Below are 25,196 nucleotides of genomic sequence, written 5' to 3'. Positions count from 1 at the left end.
AACAAAATGCCCTTCAAAGAGCGATGAAGGGTATGCATGGTTTAGTGTGTGTGGTTTCTCACTGGATTACTAGAGACTTTAGATGATTCCTTAAACTAACATAGGACCCTGTCTTATTTTTGCTCTTAAAACTATACTCAAAGCTTCCATCCACATGTTGAACCTAGGGCACAAAATTCTGAAAACATGAGGCAGTCAATTTCATATTTTTTCCCTTCCCCAACCCTTCCAAAAGACTGTAACACTTCAAATCATTTTTATTATAGGGTGACAGATTTGGGGTTCTTAGAGATAGTGGTGGCTAGAAGAGTGGCACTTCATCCCTGCAGTAGTTTGTTTGGGGGAGTGGTGTGGTGGGGGAGAAAGCAAGGAATCATCAGTTGGAGTAACCCTTGGCCCTGTCTTTAATGCCTACACAGTGCCTGGCACACCGTAGGCACTCAATAAATATCTGTCAGCCGTTTGCGGGTATTGGGGATTTCAGGCGATAGAGGCTCCCTTTGGGAACAATATACAGAAAAGAACATCTCACATTCTGTCAGTCTGCAGTTCTTGGTTCAAGGGTACTTCCTGTAACCCCTCATCCTTCTTTTCTGAGACAGGCTGGCCATCTCATCAGGGTGCTTCATCCCTGCACCCTGAACCCTCTTTCCGGGGCTGCAGTTTCCCCACGTGGAAGACGATGTGATGTACATCGTTTTGTGAGGGACACTACACTCTTGATCCCTCACTTTCGAGGCACAAGGATCTTAAAATCTAGAGGCCTTCCAGACTTCTTATTTAATGAGTACCCACTTTTAGAATCCCTCCCTGAAGTGTGGCCTTTTATTTTTGACCCTCGCCTCCTGCATTTAAGGGTATCACTTGGTGGGCTGGGGGACCCCAGGCAACTTGAGGGGATCCCCGCTCAGGGGACGGTGTTAGGCAAGGAGGCGGGACTGGTGTGTTGGAGGCGGGGCCGCAGGCTCCAAGGGCCACCCAATCGCAGGGCCAGTCAACAGCTGCGGCCACGCCCCCGCTCCCGGCCGTGACCCCGGATCTTCCTCGCACTATTGCAGGGTTGGGCCGAGGCCCGCGCATGCCTGCCGAGAACCTACGGCCGCGGAGGGGCGGACCTTCTCCTGTTCCTTTCGATAGGCTTCGGCAGTACGAGTAGGCCCCGCCCCCGTGCGTGGCCAAGTCTACGGACAAAGTCCGGGCTTGCGGACGGGCTCCCGCTGACAGTGTCCGGCAGCGCGGCGCAGCCCCGCCCCCACGCGGCGGCACGCTTCCGGACGCGGTCCTCGCTCGCGGGAAGGCGCCTGCCGCGCGGCCGGGCGTGGGTTTGTGACGCGCCTCCGATGGCCCCGCCCCTTCCAACAGCGTCAGCAGATCCCAGTGATTTCGCTGGCGGGCGACGTCTCCTGGTGTTAGCCCGGCCTGGTCCCGTAGCCCTCGGGCGGCTCCCAGCCCCAGCAGCAGCTGAGCTACCTCCATCGCCCCTTCTCGGGCCGCCAGGAACAGCGGCGTCTGCTCCTGCGCGGGAGGAAAACAGCCAAGGGCGAGGTCAGGGAAGGCCACGCCCGTAGGACTGGCTCTCCTACTTGACCGCTGCCCCGCCTCTTCAGGGTTTTCGCTGTTCACCTCTCCCGCTCCCAGTTTATTGTTAGGGCCCCCATCTAACCCTGCCATCCTGTGCGTCTTTATCGGCTCCGGCCTGGAGAAGGGAGCGGGCGGCCCGGGCGTTGTTCACGGCGGCGGCCCAGTGCAGCGCTGTTTTTCCTAGGGGAGCACGTGAGAGGTAGTTACCGCGAGGCTGGGGGCCAGACGCCTGGGTTCCTGTTTCCCACGGGTTCTGGTCTTGGGGGAAGGGCTGTTCCGCCCGCCGGGTCCCTCCGAGGCGGAAGCGTTGCCCGGGTGACCGTCGACCTGCAGGAAGCGTTGCCCCTGGTGACGTCACCGGCGCGCGGGAGGGACAATGGGGCATTGTTCTGGGGTCTATGGGACCGGCAGACCGCATCCCTCCCACGAGACCCCCTCTCCATTTTCACAGATACTCTTCCTCCATTCTGGTTCCTGGTGGGCAAGGACAGCATGTGTGTGTGTGTTTGAGGATGCTGAGGGCGGACTCATGTGCTGCCTCCTGTAGATTTACCACCTTGACAGCAAGCAGGGTGGGAGGGAATGCCCCAGCTTGCGGCTGGTTCCTCTGCTGTCCCCCGTATTTTTTAGATCTTACCTCATACCCCATTTGCTCAGCTTCTCTATAGCACAACATCAGCTTCTCCAGATCCATACCCCATTTGTCTCTGGCCCCCACATCTGCTTGGGCTGCAATCAGTTCCTCAACCAGGTCTTCAACAGCCAGCCTGGCGGCCAGCATCAGGGCTGTGGTTCCATCCTCTGTCCGCGCATCCACTGCAGTCTGTCTGCTGCGGAGTAAGAGCTGGAGGGGCCAGAGAGGACCAGTGACCGCTGGTATATCTGGACTGCTAGCTAAGGCCCCTAGCACTGCTAACCCACCTCCCAATCCATATTCACTCTTCTGTTCTTGTTTCTCTTATCAGTCCCCAATCATCACCTTCCTCTTTGCCAAACCCTGGAGAAGGCTTTTGCCCAGCCTCACTTGCAAGTTTGCGAGTCCTGAAGCAACCCCAGTGTGCACTGACCTGGCAAACCTCCCTAGCGTCAGCAGCCACAGCCGTGTGAAGCGGGGTGCGCCCTGCCCGGTCTGGCTGGTTGGGGTTGGCTCCAGCCTCTAGGAGGCGGCGGGCAGCGGTTGGCCGGGAGAATCGAGCAGCCAGGTGCAGGGGGGTCTCCCCGGTGCCCACAGTGTGAACCTGGGGACAGGCTCCTCCCTCCAGCAGAGGTTCCCAGGGCTCAGGACTTCCCAGCCATGTCTCCTGGTAGGTCCTGGACTCCACGCCCCCACAGCAGACTGCTGACATCAGGGGTGTCACCCCATCTGTGGATGAGACGTGAGAAATGGGGGACAACTGGGGAAGTGGGAGAACATGGAGGCTCGGGGAGAATCACAGCATGAAGTGTCAAGAAGCCCAGCTTGGGGTCTTGATTTTGTGTGGCTTGTCTCAATGACTTTCTGTTTTGCTCTGGGCGTCAGTTTCCTTCTCTGTAAAAGGAAGTGTCGGGCCTTAATACTTTAACATTTTAGAGCAGTGATTCTCAAACTTGAGTCTTGGTTCAGACTCACCTACAGGGCTTGTTAAAACACAGATTCCCTGGTATTTTGAATTTGAGTCAGAAGCTCTGGAGTGGAGCCTGAGAATTAATATTTCTAACAATTTCCGTGGTGATGCTGCTGTTTCTGTCCTGGGACCACACTTGGACTGTTCTGAAGCACTTACTCTAGTATTAGTTAATCCAGTTCAGATATCAAAGGACTTTGTGATTCTGAAAGGGGTCAAAGGGACTTTTCATTTTCTTGGTCTAGGTTGACTCACATACCAGGTCCCTGTGTGTCCACGTCAGGGACATCCATCTCAGAATCCTGGGGAGGAGTCAGCATGGCTGCCTGGGGGAGCTCTTGGCAGTCACTGCTCAGAGACCAGAGCTGGCACTTGGGGGGTGAGGCCATTTCTTCAGCCTTGGGGATCAGAACAAGGGTCAGTGAAGGCAGGGTGACTTGTCCCTTCAACCCCTCCTTCACTTTAGGACCATTCCTGGCCCAGGGCTTTCACCTGGCCTACCTCCTCTCCTTCCTTGGGGACTGAGCACATCACAACACCATCCTCATCCATTTCTGCCTCTGCTTTCAGTGCCCTGGAAGGGGGAGGGTGGGGAGAGCACCTTCAGGGCCCCTGAGATTTCCAGCAGCCTTCCCACTTCTCTCCCCATCCTGTGTCTTCAGCTTCTGCAATAGCATCTCTTATTGCTTTTGATCACCAGTATCTCCACGGAAAAGAGTCCCCTCCCTGAGCCCCAGTTATTTCTCACTCTCACTTGAGGCCGATGCTGTCTTCGCCCAGGGGGGGTCGACGACGGCGGGAAACTGGCTGAGTCCGGGGCCTGCGAGTGAACCCGGGGGGCAGCCAGAGAGCCCCATGCTCTCGGCGCTTGCGACGGATGAGCTGGAGGACGAGAAGAGCCCCGAGGGCCAGGAGAAGGACCCCGACCACTGGGGAGCACAGTACAGGCCAGGGAAGCTGGTTGGCGGAGGGCTCTGGTGGAAGAGACACAGAAAAAAAGACCACGCCTGGTGAGGTGGGGTACTCTGGTGAGACCTTTGAGCAAGTGCAGATGCCTACTTTTGCCTCAGTTTCCTCAACTGTAAAATAGGAATAATAATAGTACTTGCCTCATAGGGTTTGTTGGGAGGTTTAAATAATACTGTAAAATGCTTAGAGCAAGGCCTGGCACATAGTAAGTGGCATATAAGAGTTGTTATTCTTTCATAATGCTATGAACTGTTTGATTTGCGGATGATTGGATAACTCTTGGCTTATTAGAGAGAATAGGCCAGAACCCAACGTTTGTGGATGGTCTGTGATAGAGTTTAGGATAAAAGACTCAAGGAGATGGAGATTGAAGAGCAAATGGGTTGTGAGGAGATCTACTTAGAGAAGAAGGTTAACAAGGGTAAGTCTCCATAAACAACATCTGGGGTCTCAGTGCTTCTGTTTCATTTGACTTCATTGCTGGTTGCTGGCATTGGAAGCTGGCCTGGGAGCAAAATTGGGGAAATGACGGGATCACCTACCAGTGCCTGCACGAGGGTGGGCAGCCAGCAGGGGTCCTGGCAGTAGGGGTTCCAGGGCCCCCACTGCAGCCATCGCAGCAAGGAAGCGGAGTAGGAGCCCAGGGTCCCAGGGGCAGCGGGATGCAGGGTGCTCGGGGCCACAGCGGGACAAGTCCACACCCATCACCACCACAAACCTGTGGGGAAGAGACCCCTGGGTTGGTCCCTGGCTCCCCTCTGCCAGTTAAAGAACTAAGGTCTTTCCTCCCCCGCCCATTCCCCCTAGCGTTCTTACCCAGTGCTCAGGGAGTCTGTCTCCTTGCCTGTAGGCTGTGTTTGGGGGGCTGCTCTCTCCTGCTGAGAGGGGTCTGGGGTTCCTCCTAGCTCCTCTTCCGCTTGGGCTCCGGGATAGGGGTATACCATGTCCCTGCCTTCGCTGTCCTTCCTCACCCAAAGCCCTACCCTCAGAGTCAGGGACAGCACCCGCGCCAGGGCGAGCAGCTGCTGGTCCAGGGTTGAGGGGCTCAGCACCACCAACAAGGCCAGGGAGGGCCCCCACTCTGAATTCCCATCTTCCGGCCTGCAGTCACCCCCGTCCCAGCCGCATTCTGCTGTGTTGCAGCCCTTCTCGCAGTGTCCATTGTGGAAGTGATCGCGGCAGTACTGGTCATAGGCTGGACTGTGGGGTGAGGAGATGGGGGCTCAGGACCCTAAAGAAACCTGACTCCCTCATCCCAGAAAGGATTCCTGATACTCTACAGCCTCTAGGGCTCTGTTTGCTTAGTGGGGGCAGTTCTGGAGTAGTGGGTTTACTCCCTGGACGGTAGCTAGTCCAGACACCCTAATGTCTACTGACCTTTGTTTCCTAACACTGCCCTGTCTCTACCCTCCCCAACTCCTGGCTCCCTAAAAGGGAGCCCTTTTCCCTCAGGGATGTTGGTTGCTAGGGGAGATACTCCATGGCAACAGGAGTTGCCTGGCTTGAGGCCAGGGTTCCCATGACACTCAGAGGGTAGCCCAGACAGGCAGTGCCCTCTTTCTTGGTCCCCACATTAAATATTCATGTTGCCTCATTCGCTTGGGTTGGAGTCTAGTGTCTTCTATCCCTATTTAGCAATGGTTATTAGAGTGGAAGCTCCCCAGAGCATGAGGCTGTGGTCACACTGTAACTCAGACTTTTCTGTGTCCTTCCTTCTGCCTTCATCCTGCCTCCCCCCCATCCCCCACCCATCATCCCAGATCAGTTTCAGGCTCACGTGCAGGCTGGAGGAGTCTCACAGTCGTAGCCATCAAACAAACACTCTTCAGAGTCACACTGTGGGTGGCACTGCCCATCCCGGAAGAGAAGCCAGCACCGGGAATGGGAGGGGCATCCCTTCCAGGGGTCTGGGACCCCCAGGGAGCAGTCCCCCCCATCCCAGTTTCCTCCTGGGCCACTGCAGCCAGCATCACAGGCCCCATCTCCACTTCTGCCCTCGCATCCCTTGACTCCGGGCCTCTGACACCGGGGCCCTGGAGAGCTGGCAGGGCAGGAACAGCGAAAGCCTGGGGCCCCCAGCCCGGGGGTCTCTGAGCAGCTGCCATTGTGTAGGCATGGAGAAGGCGGGCCACAACCTGAAGGAGCTGGTGGGGTCAGGCAATCAGGACCCTCATAACCATTGAGGCAGGCACAGCGGGGTGGGAGTCCAGGCTTGGGGGAGGGCAGACACAGGCCACCATGGTGGCAGTGATGGAGACCGCAGGAGGGGGCTCTGTGGCTGCAGGTGGGGCCTTCAAATCCCTGTGGAAAAATGTAATTTGTAACAATAATAAAGGGGAAAACAGTTATAAAGGGAAAAAAGTGTTAATTTGTAACACTAGTAAAGGGGAAAATGTAATTTTTGGATTAAGTTCACTGGTGTTGTCTGCTAAAGAAAAAAGGAAGGCTATGCATAAACTAATGTTAATTTGTCTTTTACTGTACCATGAACTAGTGTTTAAAATTAACCTAGGGCTTCTCTCATAGCTCAGTTGGTAAAGAATCCGCCTGCAATGCTGCAGACCCCGGTTCGATTCCTGAGTCAGGAAAATCTGCTGGAAAAGGGCTAGGCTACCCACTCCTGTATTCTTGGGCTTCCCTTGTGCCTCAGCTGGTAAAGAATCTGCCCACAATGAGGGAGACCTGGATTTGATCCCTGGGTTGGGAAGATTTCCTGGAAAAGGGAAAGGCTACCCACTCCAGTATTCTGGCCTGGAGAATTCCATGGACTGTATGTATTGTCTATGGGGTTGCAAAGAGTCAGACACGACTGAATGACTTTCACTTTCACTTTCCCTGGGGTCCAGTGGTTAACAATCTTCCTGCCAATGCAGGGGACACAGGTTCGATCCCTGGTCTGGGAAGATCCCACATGCCATGGGGGAAACTAAGCCTGTGTGCCACAACTACCAAGACTGCTCCCTGAAGCCTGTAAGCCTCAACTACTGAAGCCTATGTGCCTAGAGCCTGTGCTCGGCAACAATAGAAGCCACCACATTGAGAAGCCCCTGCTGTCTGCAACTAGGGAAAGCCGGTGCACAGCAATGAAGACCCAGGGCAGCCAAAAATAAATATATACATAAAAAAAGATGAACCCAGTTTCATGCACCTGAGGTCTATAAACAAATACACACACTGAGTTAAAAACTTATTCACGGTCACCCAGCCAGCCTTGCGGACCTTCCCACAGGCAATGTCTATGACTGCTGAAATTTCCATTGAAGCTTCCACCTGATTCTGCCTTTCCCCACCACTGCTTCCGAGGGCCATGTCCCCCTGTGGACCTGAGATGGCTTTTTCTGATAATTCCCTCTTGGGCACTCCCCTGGTTTCCTGGCTCAGGGTTTCTCTTGTGTTAGCTTTGGGGGCAACAGAGGAAGCAGCCTGTGGTCACTCACCTGGGGGCAGTGGCAGGTGAATCCTGGGGGTGGCCCTGCTGTGGCCTCACATGACCCCCCGTGGGCACAGGGCTGGCTCTGGCAGGGGTCTAGCTCCACTTCACACCACTGGCCTGCGGTGGGGGTGGGATTAAACATGACCACTTCAGTCGCTGCCTCCTTCCCAGCTCATTCCTGGGCAGTCGGCCCAGCACTAGCTGCACAGGCACAGGGATGGTGGTGCATATTCTCTAGGGCGGGGTCTAGAGGCAAGGGAATGGGCCAGATGACTAGGCTGCCTCGTGGGTGGGGCTTGTCTGGGTTTCCATGGTCAATTCAGCTATGGCTAGAGATGCGCACGCCCCTATCTCAGGCCTCACCTGTGTGTCCAGGCAGACACTGGCAGTAGAAGGCATTGGCCAGAGAGTGGCAGGCTGCAGTGCCTGTGGGGTGACAGGGCCGGTCCAGACACTCGTCCACGTCCCCCTCACAGCGCAGCCCCACAAAGCCCGGCGGGCAGGCACAGTGGAAACCTCCGGGTTTGGGGGTGCAGGTCCCCTGGTTGTGACAGGGCTGGGATTGACACGCGTCCAGTTCCTTTGAGCAGTTCTGTCCACTGTAGCCGGGTGCACACTGGTAGGTAAAGAAGGTCAGACAGGGAACCAGCAAGGGAGCCCCTCCTGGCACTCCAGGGGACCCAGCACAAGATAGTCTGCCTAGCACCCAACCTTCCAACTCAAGGCATCACTCAGCTCACCCTCCATCACTGCCACGTGTAGCCTAACCCTTTCACCTCAACTCTGCATGAGACACTATTGTTCAGTAATATGGACCTTGTCCCCTTCCAAGTCCCTATCTCTATAATTTATTACCACTAGATATAATTCCATTTTTGATAAAAACCTTCCTCTTCCAACCACACACCCACTGGGTTCTCTCATGCTTTATTAATTTATAAGCATTTATTAGCTCAGATGGTAAAGAATTTGCCTGCAATGCAGGAGACAGGAGTTCAATCCCTGGGTCGGGAAGATTCCCTGGAGAAGAGAATGGCAACCCACTCCTGTATTCTGGCCTGGAGAATTCATGGACAGACCTTGAGATTGCAGAGTCAGACACAATCGAGTGACTAACACTTTCACTTTCAAGCATTTGTTGAATTGCCTACTTTGTGCCCAGGCATCTTTTCAGGCTCTAGGAATACAAAGAAAATTAGAATTGCTTCCCTGCTTCCATGAAATTCTCAGTCAACCAGAGAAGAGACAGCTAGCACTGATTGTGTGATTTATACACATAACCTCTAGAACTCTCCTGACTACCCTCTCTATGGGTCATCTCATTTGATTCTCACTTCGCAGAAAAGGAAACTGATTCTGTGAAAGATAAGTGACTTGCACAAGCCACACAGCTGGTAGGTGGCAGAGCTGGGATTCAGCACATGTCTATGACTCAGTAACTTATGACCTTAACCATTTTCTGATTGTTTCATATCCTGCTGGTGAGAAAAGGGTCATTGTGAGGTCTGTACCACGTGCTGAGTTCTTGCAGGAGGAAGGAGAGTATGCAAGAATGGAGTGCCAGGAAGTATCAGAAAGATGGAGAAAAAACGATTCAGAGAGCGTCTGAGGAATGGCCAGAGGGCTGGAAAAAGCAGACGAGGGAGGTGGCAGATTTGAAAACTTCTGGAGGAAGGAGTTTCTTGAAAGAGGAAATAGAACTGAGTAATGGGTGCACAGGGTTCACTTCTCATCAGTTACACTGCTTTCGTGTATGTTTGAAAATGCCTGTAATAAAAAGTTTAAAATTGAGAATGTAAAGAAAGAGGGTAGTTATGGGATCGTGCCTTCTATTCCGTGTGAGTACACGGATCAGGTTGCTTGGAATTGAAACCCAACTGTGCCTTCCTGTCCTGCTCAGTGACCTGAACCACCAAGGAGAGGCCCTAACTCTGTCTGGAGAGAAGTCAGGGACATTTCCCTGAGGCAGGTGCCTCCTGGGCACCATCCAGTGGCCAGTCTGGGTGGAGAAGCCAGCTGCAGTTTTGTGTTGCTGGATCAGGGTTGAGCAGGGGGGAGGGTGAAGAGAGATGAGGCCTGAAAGGGAGGCAGGGCTGGGTCACGCTGGCTTGGGATGTCATTGTGAAAGAGGTGGGCAGTCACTGAAGGGTTTTTGTGTTTTTTGGCCATGCTGCATGACATGTGGCATCTTAGTTCCCCAACCAGGGATCGAACCCGTGCTCCCTGCATTGGAAACATGTCTTAACCACTGGTGAAAGTGAAAGTGAACGTGTTAGTTGCTCAGTTGTGTCTGACTCTTTGTGACCCTATGGACTGTAGCCCGCCAGTCTCCTCTGTCCATGGAATTCTCCAGGCAAGAATACTGGAGTGGGTTGCCGTCCCCATCTCCAGGGGATTTTCCCAACCAGGGCATCAAACCTTCGCCTCTTGCACTGCAGGCAGATTCTTTATTGGCTGAGCCACTGGGAGGGACGTCCCCACTGAAACGTTTTAAGTAGGAGAGTGACAGACCAGCTTAATGTTTCCAACAGAGCACCCTAGTGGTGGAATAGAGGGTGAACCATTAGGAGAACAAGTCTGGAGGCAGTGATGATATTAATTGTTAGGGGGCTGATGCAGGTGTTCAGGTGGAATGCGACAAAGGCCTGGACTAAGGCAGTGGGTTGAGGGTGAAGGGGCAAGGACAGAGCTAAGAAATATTTAGGAGGCAAAACAGCTTGACTTGGTGGTTGGTTGGACGTAAGGGGTAAATGAAAATGCTTTCTCCCTGTCCTTTCTGCCCTGTGACTGCTGTTTTCCATAACCAGCCCAACTTTGTCTCCCCGCCCCCCGCCTCTTCTAGACCTTCTCACCTGGCAGAGATAACCATTGGGTTGGGCCACGCAGGTGGCCCCATGCTGGCAGGGCCTGGACTCACAGGTGTTCACCTGGTCCTGGCATGTACTGCCTTGGAATCCAGGGGGACAGTGGCAGAAATGGGAGGGGCCGCTGTCAATGCAGATGCCTCCATTCTGGCACAGGGAAGAGACTTCTGTGCCTGGCAAGAGAGACAATAAAGCTAAGTGGGTTGGGAGGATGCGCAGGGGCCCCAGACACTGAGCAGAGAGGTCCCTGGAGGGGCCACTAAAACCTCTAGGGTGGGGGGAGGCCACCTGGAGCCTGAGGAATCAGTAGGCTCCTGAAGCTGAAGAGATTAAACAAGTTCCCAACATGGATGGGCTTAGAGATTGTCGCGCTAAGTGAGTAAGTCAGACAGAGAAAGACGAATACCTTATGATGTTGCCTATATGTGAAATTAAAAAAAAAATGATACAAATGAACTTATCTCCCAAACAGAAATAGATTTACAGATGTAGAAGATAAACTACGAGATTACTACTAGATAAACTAAAAGATTACCAGGGTTAAGGAGGGGGAGAGGGATAAATTGGGAGATTGGGATTGACATATATACACTTCTATATATAAAATAGAAACTAATAAAGACCTACTGTGTAGCATAGAGAACTCTACTCAGCACTCCATAATGGTCTATATGAGAAAAGAAGCTAAAAAAGACTCTTTCTTTTTTAGATTCACTTTGCTGTACACTTGAAACTAATACAACGTTGTAAATCAACTATACTCCAATTAAAAAAAAATTAAGTTCCTTCTCCTGCATATTTTGTCAGAATGGAGAGAAATACTTCCTCTTTGATTTATCAGAGCATTATAAGCAACTGTATTCTTGGCCTTAAACAAGTCTCAAGCAAGAAAGGACTCAAGAGAAACTTCAGGTGGAGGCACTTGGCTTAACAGTCTAACTCCAATCCTTGGGTTTTGCCATTCTCCGATGTTTGCTCACTGTGATTCCCATCAACCGTCTCCACAATGGTCTCTCCCCTGAGTTCTCATATCAAAACTTATTTGAGGACTTCCCTGGTGGTACAATGGATAAGAATCCTTCTGCCAACGCAGAGGACACGGGTTCCATCCCTGGTCTGGGAAGATCCCACATGCCTAGGAATAGCTAGGCCCTCGGGCCATAACTACTGAGCCCACATACGGCAACTACAGAGGCCTGTACGCCTGGAGTCCGTGCTTCACAACAAGAGAAGCCACCGCAATGGGAAGCCCCATGCAACACAATTAGAGAGTAGTCCCTGCTCTCTGCAACTAGAGAAAGCTCGTGAGCAGCAACAAAGACCCAGCGCAACCAAAGATAAAATAAATAATTAAAAAAAAACTTATTTGAGCAAAGAAGGTATTCTTTTACCAGGGAGTTATCATAACATCCAAGTGAGGGGGTCATGGTGAAGTGTGTTGCGTGTGGTCGGTTAAGTGTGGTTCACTCTGAGTTATGATGGTAATGACAGTGTTGAGTTGTTCCACCCTGGATCACTGGGTTATGTCCCTGGTGCTTGTGTTAAACTGGAATCTGATTGTCTGGGCTGCGTAGTGTTGCTTGAGTTGTGTTGAACGTGGTTCTTGGAGTTGAGTTGTGTTAGGCTGTCCTCGGTGTTGAGCTGCAACTTCAATAACTGGTTGGTGTGTGTTGCTTTGACTTTTAGTCGATTGGTTGGCCAACTGTTGTGTGTGGATGTCTTTAGGGGTGGGTTAGAGGAGGAGATGCTTTTGCTCTTCCTCTGCTCCCTAGCTGGTCTTGGGTTGGTACCTTGGCTCAGAGCAGTCTTCTGGCAGGAGGACAGTGGCAGGTTGCAGAGAGGCCCAGTCCATCCCTGGAGGCATAGGCACTGGAAGGAGGGCCCAGCCTGGAGGCAGTGGGAATTTTGTGGGCAGGGCTTCTGGGCGCATAAGTCCATCAGCGTCTGAAGGTTAGGAGGGAGCGTGAGGCAGGAAGGAGCCCAGAGATGGTCCTCTGCCAGCTCCTCAAAATCCCTTCCCCTGAAAACTCTCTCCTGAATGGTCTGGGACCAGGTCACCCTCCCTGGTTTCCTTGGATACGTGCATCCCAGAAGAGTTGCTGGGATCAAAAATCTTTTCAGTGAACCATACAGGTCTCGAGCTCTAGTCCTAGGCTCCCAAACCTCCTTTCATCTCTCCTAAGCTTCCCTGCTGCCCCCTGTCAATGCCCAAGGCCCTCTCACTGGAGCTCTCCTGCCCCCTCCTTTCTCTGCACTCCTGACTCCCAGCCCCTCACCTGACAGCTGCCTCCTGTGTAGCCGGGGGGACAGAGGCAGCGGGGGCCCTGCGGGCTGTCTTGGCACGTTGCCTTGTTCCTACAGGGGCTGGATAAGAAGGAGAGAGGGCATAGGAGGAGGAGGGTCAGGGAAATAAGGGGTGGGAGTGTGTGATGTGCGAGGAGGCAACCGCTGGGGAAGTGGGAAAGCTGGAGGGAAGGCAGAGTGGAAGGCTGCAGGGCATGGGGGGAGAGGCAGTGTGGAGCCCCGGAGGAGACGGAGCGGCAGGCTGGCAGGGGATCCCTCCCTTCTCCCAGGGGTCTGTGTGCCCTGCTCACCTGTCTGCGCAGCTGGGATGGGCCCTTCCCTCGCAGCGTGGGCCCTGGAAGCCTGGGGCGCAGAGGCAGGAGGAGGTGCCCAGCCTGTTCACACAGGTGCCCCCATTGAGGCACGGTGCTGGAGAGAGGAGGCTGTGAGGGGTTGGGTTCCTTGCCTGTAACCTGGCCTGTGACCTCAGTCACACACAGGGCACCGCCCCCCTACCCTGCCAACTTCCCCACCCAAACAATGGCTCCCTGTGTCCAGTTAATTTTTTACCAGCGTACCCTGGCCCCCTTCTGCATCCTTCTGTGGCCTAGCCCCAGGACGTGGTGGGAACTCACCAGAGGCACAGTGGTCGATGCTGGTCTGGCAGCGGAGCCCAGTGTGGCTCAGGGGGCAGGCGCAGGAGTAGCCCCCGGGGCTGGGGCTACAGGAACCACCATTGAGACAGGGCCCCGAGTGACAGGCTGTCACCTCCTCACTGCAGGTGGGCCCTGAGGGAAGTGAGTGGGGTCTGAGAAAGCGAATCTTCCTTTTCTCTTCTTCCCTTTCCTTCCCTTCCTCACCCCCAGCCCCACTGTTCTCCCCCACCCAACCTTTTTTCTTTTCTCGCCACCTCCTGCACTGTAGCCCATGCCCAATTCCTTTTTGTTTTTTTTGGCTGCACCTGCAGCATGCATGTGGAATCTTAGTTCCAGGACCAGGGATCAAACCCATGCCCCCTGCAGTGGAAGCGCAGAGTCTTAACTACTGGACCATCAGGGAAGTCCCTGTTCTTCTTGCTGGTGACTGAGACCCACAGCCCTTTTAACACATGTCTCCACTGGCCTTGCCCTTGATTTAGATGGTGGTCAGCCCAGGGTATACACAGTTTAGGGAGCACCTTACCTGTGTAACCTGTGGGGCAGGTGCAGTTGTAGCCAAAGGGCTGGGGGTGGCAGGTCCCTCCATGGGCACAGGGGGTGGAGACACAGCCCCCCAGATCTGTATCACACTCCGGTCCTGTCCAACCCCCATCACACACACATGAAGATCTGGTCATAGAAAGAAAGGTGGGGGTTCTCTTCTCTCTTCCCCATTGGTCAGACCCCTATGACCTCTCTCTGGTCCTGAGACTCTGGCCCTTTTCTCAGGGGCTTTGCTCTCAGCATTGCCCCCCTTTTGCCTGACAAAGCCCACTAATTTTCTCCAACTAGATTTATCTATCTATTTATTTATTCCTTCTATAACTTGTTTATTGTCTGTTTCTCCACATTAAAACAAAATCTCCATGAGGTTAGATATGAATACTTGGTCTCTTGTTTTGTATTGTTTTCCCAGTGCCTGGAAAAGTATCCACATGTAACAGACACTCAATAAATATTTACCGAATGAATGATGAGATGAATGGGTCCTGGGATTTAATACACTTCTTTCTGCCTTGATCCTCCCAATTCTTGTTTCCCTCTTTATTTATGAACTCTCTCCTCATTGGATAACACTCACCAGTCAAGCCCTCCCACTGGTTGTGATCTCAGAACTTTGTCCTCTCCTTCCTATTCCCTGTTGATCATTTCCTACAGACTTGCACCTCACTGGCTGTCCTCTCCTGCTCTAGCTGAGGAGGACCCAGAGGAGACTGTAAATGGGGAGGGCCCTGAAGATGTTACCTCTGGCAGTGCCCATGGTGGCAGGTGCAGTTGTCCTCTGTGGGGACACAGCCTGGGTTTCCATCGGGGCAGAGGCACTGGGCACTCTCCTCCTGATCCTGACACTTGTGTTTGGGCTGGCACAGGTTGGGGGCACACAGGGGAATTTCACAGAGCTGGCCTACAGTGGGGAGATGAGTCAGAAAACAAAGTCCGTCTTTGTCCTTGATGAGGTTGGAGGCCACTTCTTATGCATGACTTGCTCACTCCCCAGTACCCTGTCCTCCAGGGGCTCCCTGATGCCTCAGGATACCAACTTCTTCAGAATGATCGTGGGGTCCTGCATGACATGACCTTTCTAGAAGTGCTGCATTTCTCACCTTTGCCCCTGGTACCCCAAGTTCTGGATGTCCTACATTTCCTTAAGTGGGGTGTTTTTCTCCCCTCCCCCCCGCCCATTGCCTTTGCACATGCTGTTATCTGTGGCTAAAACACACTGCCTGGCATTCTGTCTCGACAAACTCCTACTGAGTCTTTACAACTCTGTTCAGCCATCCTTTCTCATCTCTAGTCTGGGTTGGCCAATTCTTTGTGTTCCTACAGGATCCTATCCATTCCTCTCTCAGAGCACGTCTCTGGGCCATAATTAACAAGAGACCTTCTGGTCTTTCTGCAGTAGATTTAAAGCCACTCAAGGATAGCAAACTCAACTTTGTGTCTTGTGTCTGGCATAGTAGGCACTTAATAAATGTTTGCTAAATAAGCAAATGAATGGTTTGCCTTTGAATCTCCTCCTCTGCTCCCGATCTCCAGTCATATCATTCATGTTGAGCCAGATGTGAGTCCTACAGTAACACCCTCAGCTCCTGTATGGTTGTGTAGGTTTTGCACTGCACAACTTCCAGGGATTCCATTCTCATTCTGTTCTCACATCCCAATCCTCAGACACTCATCAATGACTCCCAGTTGTGCTCAAATATCCCTCCAGTTCTTTCCAACCTCTCCCCTGCTGACCTGTGAAGCCAGAGGGGCAGATGCAAAGGAAAGCTCCTGGGAGGTCAAGGCAGCTGGCTCCAGTGGGGCATGGGCCACTCAGACACTCGTCCACCTCCTCCTGACAGCGCGGGCCTTCAAAGCCTATGGCACAACAGGGGAATCAGGGCCCTTCATGGAAGTCTGCCCCTGTCCCCACTGTCACCCTCAGTGTTTTTGAGCCCCAGTTTACCTGGGGGACACTTGCAATGGAAGGATCCAGGCTGGTCCTGGCACTCCCCACCATTGGCACAGGGAGAGCTTTGGCATTCGTTGATGTCCTCCTCACACCGGGGGCCAGTGAAACCTGGTGGGGTGGGGAGTGAGTGGGGAGAGATGACCAAGGTCTTTTTTTCTTTTTTACTTTCTCTAGACTTTTGAGGGAATTTGCTACAAATGTTTAAGATTCAAAGGCATGATTCCATGGATTCAAACAAGAAATTAAGAGTTAACACTGGTATTTAGCCTTCTCTTTGTTTAGTTGCTTAGTCCAGTCTGACTTCTTTGTGAACCCATGGATTACAGCCTGCTGGGCTCCTCTGTCCATAGGAGTTTTGGGCAAGATTATTGGAGTGGATAGCCATTCCCTCATCCAGGGGATCTTCCCAATCTAGGGATGGGAATCCGTGTCTCCACATCTCCTGCATTGCAGGTGAATTCTTTACCACTGAGTCACTGGAGAAACCTAGCTTCCTCTTTACAAATATAGAATTTGTAACATTTGTTACATTTGTAACATTTGTAACATGGTTACAAATTGTAAGGGAGAGAATCTTGTTTCAAAGGGTTTGGGTTTTGAGGTTTTGTATAAATGTGTCATTATGTGACAAAGGCACCAATATGGGGGCTTCTCTAATAGTGATTTGAATTTCGGGACATAACAGAGCATAACTCGGTAACTTTAACCTTCGTATAAGTAAGGCATAACTGGACATGTGTACTAATGCTGGAAATACACTTTATCAAAAGAATAAACACAAGTCCTGGCCTTTCCCCTTGCTAGGAAAAGTGAACCTGAGGAACTTCCAGAAAAGACACTTGGAGCAGGTGGAGATGACAGGAGGGTGATGCATAAAAGTGACACTCAGCCACTGTCAGCCATGTGACTTTGGGTAAGCTACCCAACCTCTCTAGGCTCTCTGTTCTTCCTCTGTGGGCTACCTTTGTGGCTCAGCTGGTAAAGAATCTGCCTGCAGTGTGGGAGACCTGGGTTCGATCCCTGGGTTGGGAAGATCACCTGGAGAAGGGAAAGGCTACCCACTCCAGTATTCTGGCCTGGAGAATTCCATAGTCCATGGGGTCACAAAGGGTTGGAATGACAGAGCGACCTTCACTTTCACTTTTCACTTTTCTTCCCCTGTGAAAGGGAAATGTGGCAACCCACTCTGGTACTCTTGCCTGGAAAATCCCATGGACGGAGGAGCCTGGTGGGCTGAAGGCCACAGGGCTGCTAGGAGTCAGACACGACTGAGCGACTTCACTTTCACTTTTCATTTTCATGCATTGGAGAAGGAAATGCAACCTACTCCAGTGTTCTTGCCTGGAGACTCCCAGGGACGGGGGAGCCTGGTGGGCTGCCGTCTATGGGGTGGCACAGAGTCAGACACGACTGAAGCAGCTTAGCAGTAGCAGCAGCAACAAAAGGAGAATGACTATATAACCTACATCATGGTACTACTGAAAGGATTAAATGAGATAATGCCTGAAAGTACATAACCAAGTGCCTGGCTTGGAGTAAATATTCAATAAACACCCGTTATTATCATAGCTGGGAACAGAGGGATGTCCCGTGAAACTGGAGAAAGAAGGTCTGCCTGCATCCATGGCTATCAGCACCAAGACCAGCAGGGACCCCGAGCAGGCAGGGGGAGGGTAGGGCTCTGAAGGAGGGCTGGAGGGGAGGGTCATTTGGGTGACTTGGCAGGACAGAGATGAGGATGGGCGAGTGAGCAGGGGAAGATTTGGAGGATGTAAGAGAAGACAGTTTGGAGAGCAGGGGAGTTGGAGATGGGGCACTCCTCGGCCAGGCCTGAGAGATCTTCGAGAGGCCACCGGCGACTGCCAGGCCTGAACCGTGGAGCGGAATCTGCACTCACCCGGCTGGCAGATGCACTGGAAGCCATTGAGCAGGTCGTGGCAGTCAGCCTGGTTCAAGCAGGGGGCCGAGGCGCACTCGTCTATCTCCACCTCACAGAGCCGCCCTTCTAAGCCTGAGGACATGCAGGTGAGGTCAGCCTTGCTTCAGCTGCCTCCCTCTTTCTGCCCCAAAGGCCGGGTTCCAGAGCCAGCCCTGTCCTTGATCTGCCAGGTGCTCCTCCATAGCAGCCCTCCCTAGGGGCCCCTCCTAGGGGGCCGCTGCACGTAGGTTGGAGAGGTGAACCGAGGCCCTGCTGCTCTGCTGGACAGTGGCTCTGCCTCCTTCAAGCGTGAAAGCTCAGGGAGCAGGGCACCTGCTGGGATCTCTGGGAGGGCTCCAGGGAAGTGCCTTTTGGGGCCATTCCTCAGTGGACAGAAGGCAGGGCTCACCCAGGACGGCTGAGCAGCCTGGAGGTTCTTTAGGCACCAGTGTGACAAATGAGCATCTGCTTGGAGGTAATCCACTCCTTCCATGCTACCTGGGCAGGCCTCCATGCCAGGGAGACCAGGGATCCCCAAGGTGGGGATTTGAAGGGCGTTTGGGAATCTGTGTCATTCCCATGCTTGTCCTGTTTCTCCAGGCTCCTCCTGGTCTCCGCTCTCTCACCCTGAACTGACGCAGATCAGCCTCTGGACCTCAGCTGCCTCCCTCTTTTTGCCTGGGGAACCTGCCTCTGAAGCTCCTTAGTATCTACAACTTTGTCCCTTGGATTACTGGATAGTGTTCTCAGCACTTTTCCTTGGACACTTCTCAGCTTAGGAAGGCTGTGTGGTGTAGTGGGCGAAACTGTCACAGCTCCGGGTTTGAATCCTGACTCTACCATTTACTAGCTGGGCAACCTTGAACAAGTCACTTAACCCCTGCATGCTTCAGTTTCTTCATTTATAGAAGGGCATAGTAGCAATGCTGACCTCAGAGGGATACTGTAAAGATTATGTAATGCCCACAAGATGCTCAGGCAGAAGTAAGCTATTGTTTTTCTAGTTTCATTCAGCTCCCTGCTTTTGGTTCCATCACCGTCTTCCTGGGAGATGTTTCTCCCCTTAACTCTAACTTACAAGTAGGTGCTGCTTTGCAGTATTCCTTTCCCACTGAGCCAGATTCAAGCACACAGACCCTTTGGAATTTAAAAGTTTGCTCTTGGTCTCTACAGGGGTGAGTTTCCCTAAGTAGGTGGAACATTCTGGGTTGATGTAAGCAGAGGCTGCAGCATGAAAAGTTTATTAACTGCTGCTTTTCTCTCCCTTGATGGGCCTCTGCATACAGTGGATCAGGTTGTGCATGCCACGGTGACCATGAAATGAACACAGAGTTGAGCAGTGTGCAAGCTCACTACCATCTGTGGAAGCTCTTTTCCTGGGGGGGTGGGCACTGGTTTCTTAGAGTTTACATCTGGGGGGTGAGGAGACAAGGAGAAGCCTTCTTTGCTATCTGACCCCAACGGGCCTCAGGCTAACTATGCTCTGGAGGGGTCACATCCAGTGGCTTCAGCACCAGTCCCCTGGCTCCTCCCCCCAAGGCCCCGTTCAGCTGGTACCTGGTGGGCAGAGGCACTGGAAGGTGGCGAGCAGGTCCAGGCAGGTGCCGCCCCGGTGGCAGGGCTGCGACAGGCACTCGTTGTGATCGGCCTCGCAGCGGGAGCCCGTGTAGCCCGGCGGACAGAGGCACTCGAAGGAGCCGGGTGTGTTGAGGCAGGAGCCACCATGTTCACAGGGACTGGGGCCTTGCTGAGCTGGGAGGAGAGAAGACCTGGGAGTCCACTGGGCTCAGGGTGGAAGGACAAGGAGGCCTGAGTAGCGGGGAAGGTGTGGGGGGCCTGTCTGTGGCAAATGAGATCAAAGTGGAGAAAGGGGTTGTGACCCTACAGTGGAGGAGTGGGACTTCCCTGTGGCCCGGTGCTTAAGACTTCACCTCCCAGGCAAGGGGTTGTGGGTTCACTCCCTGGTCAGGAAGCTAAGATCCCACATGCCTGGCACCAAAAAACCAAAATATAAAGCAAAAGCAATATTGTAACAAATTCAATAAAGACTACAAAAATGGCCCACATTAAAAAAAAAGAATCTGAAAAAAAACTGGAGAATGACTAAATGGGGTCTGGAGGGTTCAGTATTGGTGAAAAGACTGGGTAAAAAAGAGATGTCAAATAAGGACACATTCAGGAAAAAAGAGATGTTCATTTATTTATTTGGCCACTGTGCAGCCTGTGGGATCTTAGTTCCCTGACCAGGGATTGAACCCGAGCCCTTGGCAGTGAAATCGTGCATCCTAACCATCAGACCACCAGGGAATTCCCAAGAGGATTTTTAGTTTGAAAAACAGTTTGCAAACAACAACAAAAACAACAAAAGACTAGTTTGCCTATTTCCCTCTTCAGTGCAGAGGCTGTGTGGGGGCTTAGAGAGGGTCTGATGAGGGGGGTGCCTCACCCATCTGACACTCGTCCAGGTCCTGGTGGCAGGTGGGCCCTGTGTAGCCCGGCTGACACACGCAGAGTGTGGAGCCGCTCAGGGGGTTGGTGCTGCACTGGGCTTCCTCGTGGCATGGCTGACTCAGACACATGTCCTCCATGTGGCACAGGAGGCCTGGAGGGCGGGGTGGGGCGAGGCGCTCAGAGGCTGCTTGAAGCTCCCAGGCGCTCTCCTGGTGCTTGGGTCACCTAGCATCTCCACCTCCCACCTCCCGGATCCCTGAACCCTCTGTGTCACACCTGTGCGCCCAGGCGGGCAGAGGCAGGAGAAGGAGCCCACGCGGTCAATGCAGGTGGATCCGGGGGCACAGGTGGCGGCCACACAGTCGTCCAGGTTCTCCTCACAGCCGGCTCCTCCCCAGCCGCTCACACACACACAGTGGAAGTCGCCAGGTGAGTTCTGGCAGGTGCCCCCATTTCTGCAGCGAGGGGGACCCTGAACCTCACATTCATCCACATCTTCAGAGCAATCCCAGCCTGTAGGGGAGTGAGAAGGGGACAGGTGCTGCAGCTGGAGGCCCTGTGAGGATTGGAGAATGGGGGATGACCATCTGGGCTACCGGTGCCAGCAACCTGGCTTAGATGACTCACCTGTCCAGGCCTCTGGGCAGAGGCAGGTGTAGGTGTCCAGCCCATCCTGGCAGGTGCCCCCGTTCTGACACTGGTGCCTGACACAGTCATCTGGATTCACCTCACAGCTTGGGCCTGTGAAGCCTGACAGGGTTGTGCAATGAGCTGAGAGAAGGGGGCCCACGGGACACCACCTCCATGCCCAGAGAGGGGCCTTGGGAAGACCCCTGTGAGGACACACCTGGGGAACACAGGCACAGGTGGAAGGTGGAGTCTCTCCCTGGAACCAGTTGACAGGTGCCCCCGTTGAGACAGCCCCCGGGGGCGCAGGGTCCCGGCCGGAGTCCGCAGCGTGGACCCTCCTGCCCAGCGGGGCAGAGACACTGGAAAGACCCCAAGGTGTTATGGCAGGTGGTGCCCTTGGGGCAGGGTCCTGGGTCCAGGTAACACTCGTTGACGTCGTGTTCGCAGGCGTGGCCCTCGAAGCCGGGTGGGCAGCGGCACTGGATCTGGGGGTAGGTGGCCAGACACATCCCTCCATTGACACAGGGGTTGGCTGAGCAGAAGTCTCGAAGCTGGCACTGCTCACCTGAGGTAGAGGACGGAGGGTGAGGGGGCCATTTCCAACACTGCACACATTCCAGCTCCTCCAGAATGACCCGCTCTCACTGTGGGTTATCTCTATGTCTGATCTCCATATTTCCTTCCCTTCCCATCCTCTCCCTGTCCTGGCGCATCATCCTCAGTTTTATCATTTTTGGGAGGGTTGTCTCTGGAGTGACCACCTTTTTTTCCTACTGAAAACTGAACATGTAGCTGTTGGTGGGAGTATTGCAAATCAAACCTGCTTGGGAAAATTTGGGACTCAGTGTCCCTTTAGTGGTGACCTGGGTGGAGAAGATCCCATGAAGAAGGAAATGGCAACTCCCTCCAGTACTCTTGCCTGGGAAATCCCGTGGACAGAGGAGCCTGGTGGGCTACAGTCCATGGGGTCGCAGAGTTGGACATGAATGAGTAGTCATGGACATGAATGAGAGTTGGACGTGAATGAGCATGTGGTGGGGAAGTAGAAAGCATGGATCCCCTGAAGATTAGCCAGCCAGCTGTGTGCCCTTGGGCAGTCATCTCGCCTCTCTCATTCCGATTCCCTGATCTTTAAGTGGTTGTAATGGATCATGGTAAAGAGATTCCACAGCCACGTGCACTAGTAGGAATGGTGGTAGTGGCTGCTGGTATTGAACTAAGTAAGCACTTTCTGAGTATCGCCCCCTTTCTTCTCCACAACAGCCTTATGAAGTGTGGACTTTGGCTGACAACTGAGGATCCAGACAGCTTAAATATTGTATGCAAGGTCATGTCTAGTCAGTGGCAGAGCTGGTGATGGGCCTGTGGAGGGAGCTTCCCAGAGCCCCTTCTCTGAAGCACAAGGCCTGGCAAGCCGCCACTGCCCATCCTTCATGTTGTCATATATGCTGGTCTCTTAACACCCAGTTGCAGGCCCAGTTTCCTCAGAATCTCCTGGTTAGTTTAAGAATCTCCATTCCCTGGGTCTGCTCCAGACCCACTAGAGCAGGCTTTCTGGGATGGGGGCACTAGCATTTTTAAGGCCTTCCAGGGTCGCAAAGAAGTCAGACATGACTGAGCACACACAATCCATCCATCCATCCATCCATCCATCCATCCATCCATCTATCCATCCACCCACCAATCAGTCAAAGATGACTGCTGTGCCTACTCAAGTCTGAGAAGACTTGCCTCTAGTCCACCCCTCCTGGAGGCATCCGCATCCAAGCACTTCCTGGCCACGTGGGCTTTGCTTCCTGGTCCAGTCCTCTCCATCCTGCTTAGGTGCCATGGAGCCTTTCTCTCCAGGTCCTCGCAGCTCTGTCCTGGCACCTCTGACAGGGTAGCACACCTGCCCACCATACGCCCTGCCCTTGTGCCCCAGGACTGCAGACCTCCTCCTAGGATGGGCACCCATTCCTCTCTCTGGGTCAGATCCTCCCATCCCCATCACACCTCCCACCACTGCAGTCTTCCCCAATGATAGTGTGGGCTCCACCACTCAGAAAAGGAGCCACTCAGGTGCTCAGAACGCAGAGTCTCAGAAAGACAGTACTAACGTGCAGGGAAGCAAAGGAGACAGAAGTAAAGAACAGACTTCTGGACTCAGCGGGAGATGAGGGTGGGATGACTTAAGAGAATAGCACTGAAGCACTACATTACCGTATGTAATATAGATGACCAGTGCAAGTTCAACGCATGAAGCAGGACACCCAAAGCCCATACTCTGGGACAACCCAGAGGGACGGGGTGGGGAGGGAGGTTGGGGGAGGGCTCAGGATGGGGGGCGGGCCACATGTATACCTCTGGCTGGTTCACACTGATGTATGGCAAAAACCATCATGATATTGTAAAGTAATTATTCTCCAATTAAAATAAATAAATTAATTAAAAAAAAAGAATGCAGAGTCCTGGAGGTCCCCTGATGTGCTAGGCATTAACCATCTAGCTACTGGGTCAGGGGAGGTTGAGGGGGCTGGGAAAGTGGTTAGAGTGCTGTGCTAAGGGGGCTATAGCAGTAGCTCTTTACCAGCTGGCTTGGAAATAGCTCAATGTTTTAGCAGTCATTACAGTCCTGCTGGTGAATGTCAGTTTTGGGTAAACGGATCACCAAGAATTGGCTGGTTGATTCTCACGGCCTCCATCCTCCAAAGGCTCACAGTCTCTTGGGCCCCAGTTCCCTCTCTCTATCCCGCAGCCCAGCCACAGCCCCTGCCTGTCTGTTCCTCCCTCTCCCATCAGCACTTACCCGTCCATCCCGGCATGCAGGAGCATTGTGGGCGGCCCGAGGCCTGGAGGTGGCAGCGGCCCATTTTGGAACAGAAGGAGAAACAGGGGTCCTTGATCTGGGCCTGGCACCTATCGCCAGTGAAGCCAGAGGGGCAGGTGCAGTAGAAGCTGGGGGCCATGGGAGAGGTGGTGCTGGGGGAGCTGGGAAGGGTGGGAAGAAAGGCGTGGCAGCTGCCTCCGTTCTGGCAGGGCTGGGCATCCTGGCAGGGGTCAGGAAACTGGCATGTCTCACCCAGGAAGCCAGGGGCACACCTGGGAGGGGTGGAGAGAGGAGAGTTTACATCCTGACCCTCTGCTGCTGCTTCCCTCCCTCCTTTGCCTTCATTTGTTTCTCTTCATCTGCTTCGCCTCCTTCCTTTCTCCTATCTTCCCATTCTCCCCATCCCTTCCCTTGTTCCCCTTCCTCGTCTCCCACTCCCACGAGGTGCACTCACTTGCAGGTCCCTTGCCCCTGGGATAGGCTCAGGCAGGTGCCTCCGTTGGCACAGGGTTCTGGGAAACTCCCGCACTGCAGCCCTAGGGATGAAGATGAGGGTGAGATGGGAGCATGGAGCATCACGCTCCTCTGGATGCTTGGGAGGGACCAGCCTGCAGCAGCCCACGAGGGTGCTTCACACAACCATCGCCTTTACATCCCTGTTCCAGTCCCCGCGTGGCACTCACACCCCAGCCCCCCAGATCCCAGGTCTCTCGGTTACTAATCCCCACCCTTCCTTTCCTGTTTATTCTCTGGCCTCCCAAGTCCAGCTTCAGGCCCCATCCCTCGGAAGCAAGACAACAGGGATCAGGAGGGGGGGGGCTGAGGGGACTCCTGGGAGGTGAATGGCTGAAACACTAAAGGGATTTCCTCCCGGAAGGGCCCAGCATTGAGCCACCAGGGGTGGGGATAGCTGGACCGGGAAAGGGGCTTGGTAAGCCCTTGACTTTCCCATGTCTCCATCTCCTGTTCCCTTTCATCTCTCCCCCTAGCAGGTGGTCACCCTGTTTCCTCTCTTCTTCCTAAACGTGACTGCAAGAGCGTGGTGTCCCCTAGTTCCAGGGCCTACTTGGTTCTCCCTGGGGGTGGGCACCCTCTCACCCATCCCCCTGCGGTCACCACTCCTGGCACGAGGCCCACAGCCTTGGTCTGTGTAGCTGCAGGAGCAGAGTTGGGTCTCCCTGCCGACTGTCCCATTTTGGGGGCAAGAATCTTCTCCATCCAGTGTTGCCTCAAAGCGAGGACCTTGGCCCTCTGTCCCCCACCCACTGGACCTCCTCCTAAGGAGGGTACGTCGCCTGGCCTCTCGCCACCCCCGAGCCTCACCTCTGGTCTTGACGATTGGCTGACACAGCAGCAGCAGCAGCGGCAGCAGCGGGGAAGGGGGCTGCATTCCAGATCCCCCCTGCCCCCTCCAGCAGGACCCTCAGAGCCCCTCGCTGAGGCAACAACACCTCCTCTGCTCCCACGGCCCCTTCTTCCTCCTCCTCGGCCTGCTGCGAAC

General features: G+C 53.7%; 1 protein-coding gene across 2 annotated transcripts; it reads right to left on the bottom strand.

Annotated features, from left to right (window-relative positions):
- Positions 1 to 241: 241 nt before the first annotated feature.
- NOTCH4 (notch receptor 4) lies at positions 242 to 25,196 on the bottom strand. Of its 2 annotated transcripts, XM_020909443.2 has the most exons (30): positions 25,019 to 25,196; positions 24,150 to 24,231; positions 23,675 to 23,967; positions 21,104 to 21,451; positions 20,884 to 21,006; positions 20,533 to 20,769; positions 20,252 to 20,407; positions 19,363 to 19,557; positions 17,785 to 17,898; positions 15,882 to 15,995; positions 15,671 to 15,793; positions 14,678 to 14,837; positions 13,917 to 14,062; positions 13,370 to 13,522; positions 13,046 to 13,163; positions 12,728 to 12,815; positions 12,242 to 12,395; positions 10,440 to 10,624; positions 7,951 to 8,203; positions 7,592 to 7,704; positions 5,932 to 6,455; positions 4,971 to 5,354; positions 4,697 to 4,872; positions 3,940 to 4,159; positions 3,687 to 3,759; positions 3,445 to 3,583; positions 2,649 to 2,944; positions 2,278 to 2,425; positions 1,664 to 1,761; positions 242 to 1,515 (listed from the first exon to the last, which is right to left on the bottom strand). In XM_020909443.2, exons 1-30 carry the CDS (start codon positions 25,083 to 25,085, stop codon positions 826 to 828), a joined length of 5,970 nt encoding a protein of 1,989 aa, XP_020765102.2. In that variant the 5' UTR covers positions 25,086 to 25,196; the 3' UTR covers positions 242 to 825. The 2 variants fall into 2 exon arrangements, with proteins under 2 accessions (XP_020765102.2, XP_020765103.2); XM_020909444.2 differs by lacking the exon at positions 242 to 1,515 and having other exon boundaries at positions 1,674 to 1,761; positions 2,219 to 2,425.

Source organism: Odocoileus virginianus, chromosome 27 (assembly GCF_023699985.2).
Source record: "Odocoileus virginianus isolate 20LAN1187 ecotype Illinois chromosome 27, Ovbor_1.2, whole genome shotgun sequence".
In the NCBI taxonomy this organism is placed as follows: Eukaryota; Metazoa; Chordata; class Mammalia; order Artiodactyla; family Cervidae; genus Odocoileus; species Odocoileus virginianus.
This window is presented reverse-complemented; position numbering and strand designations above follow the sequence as displayed.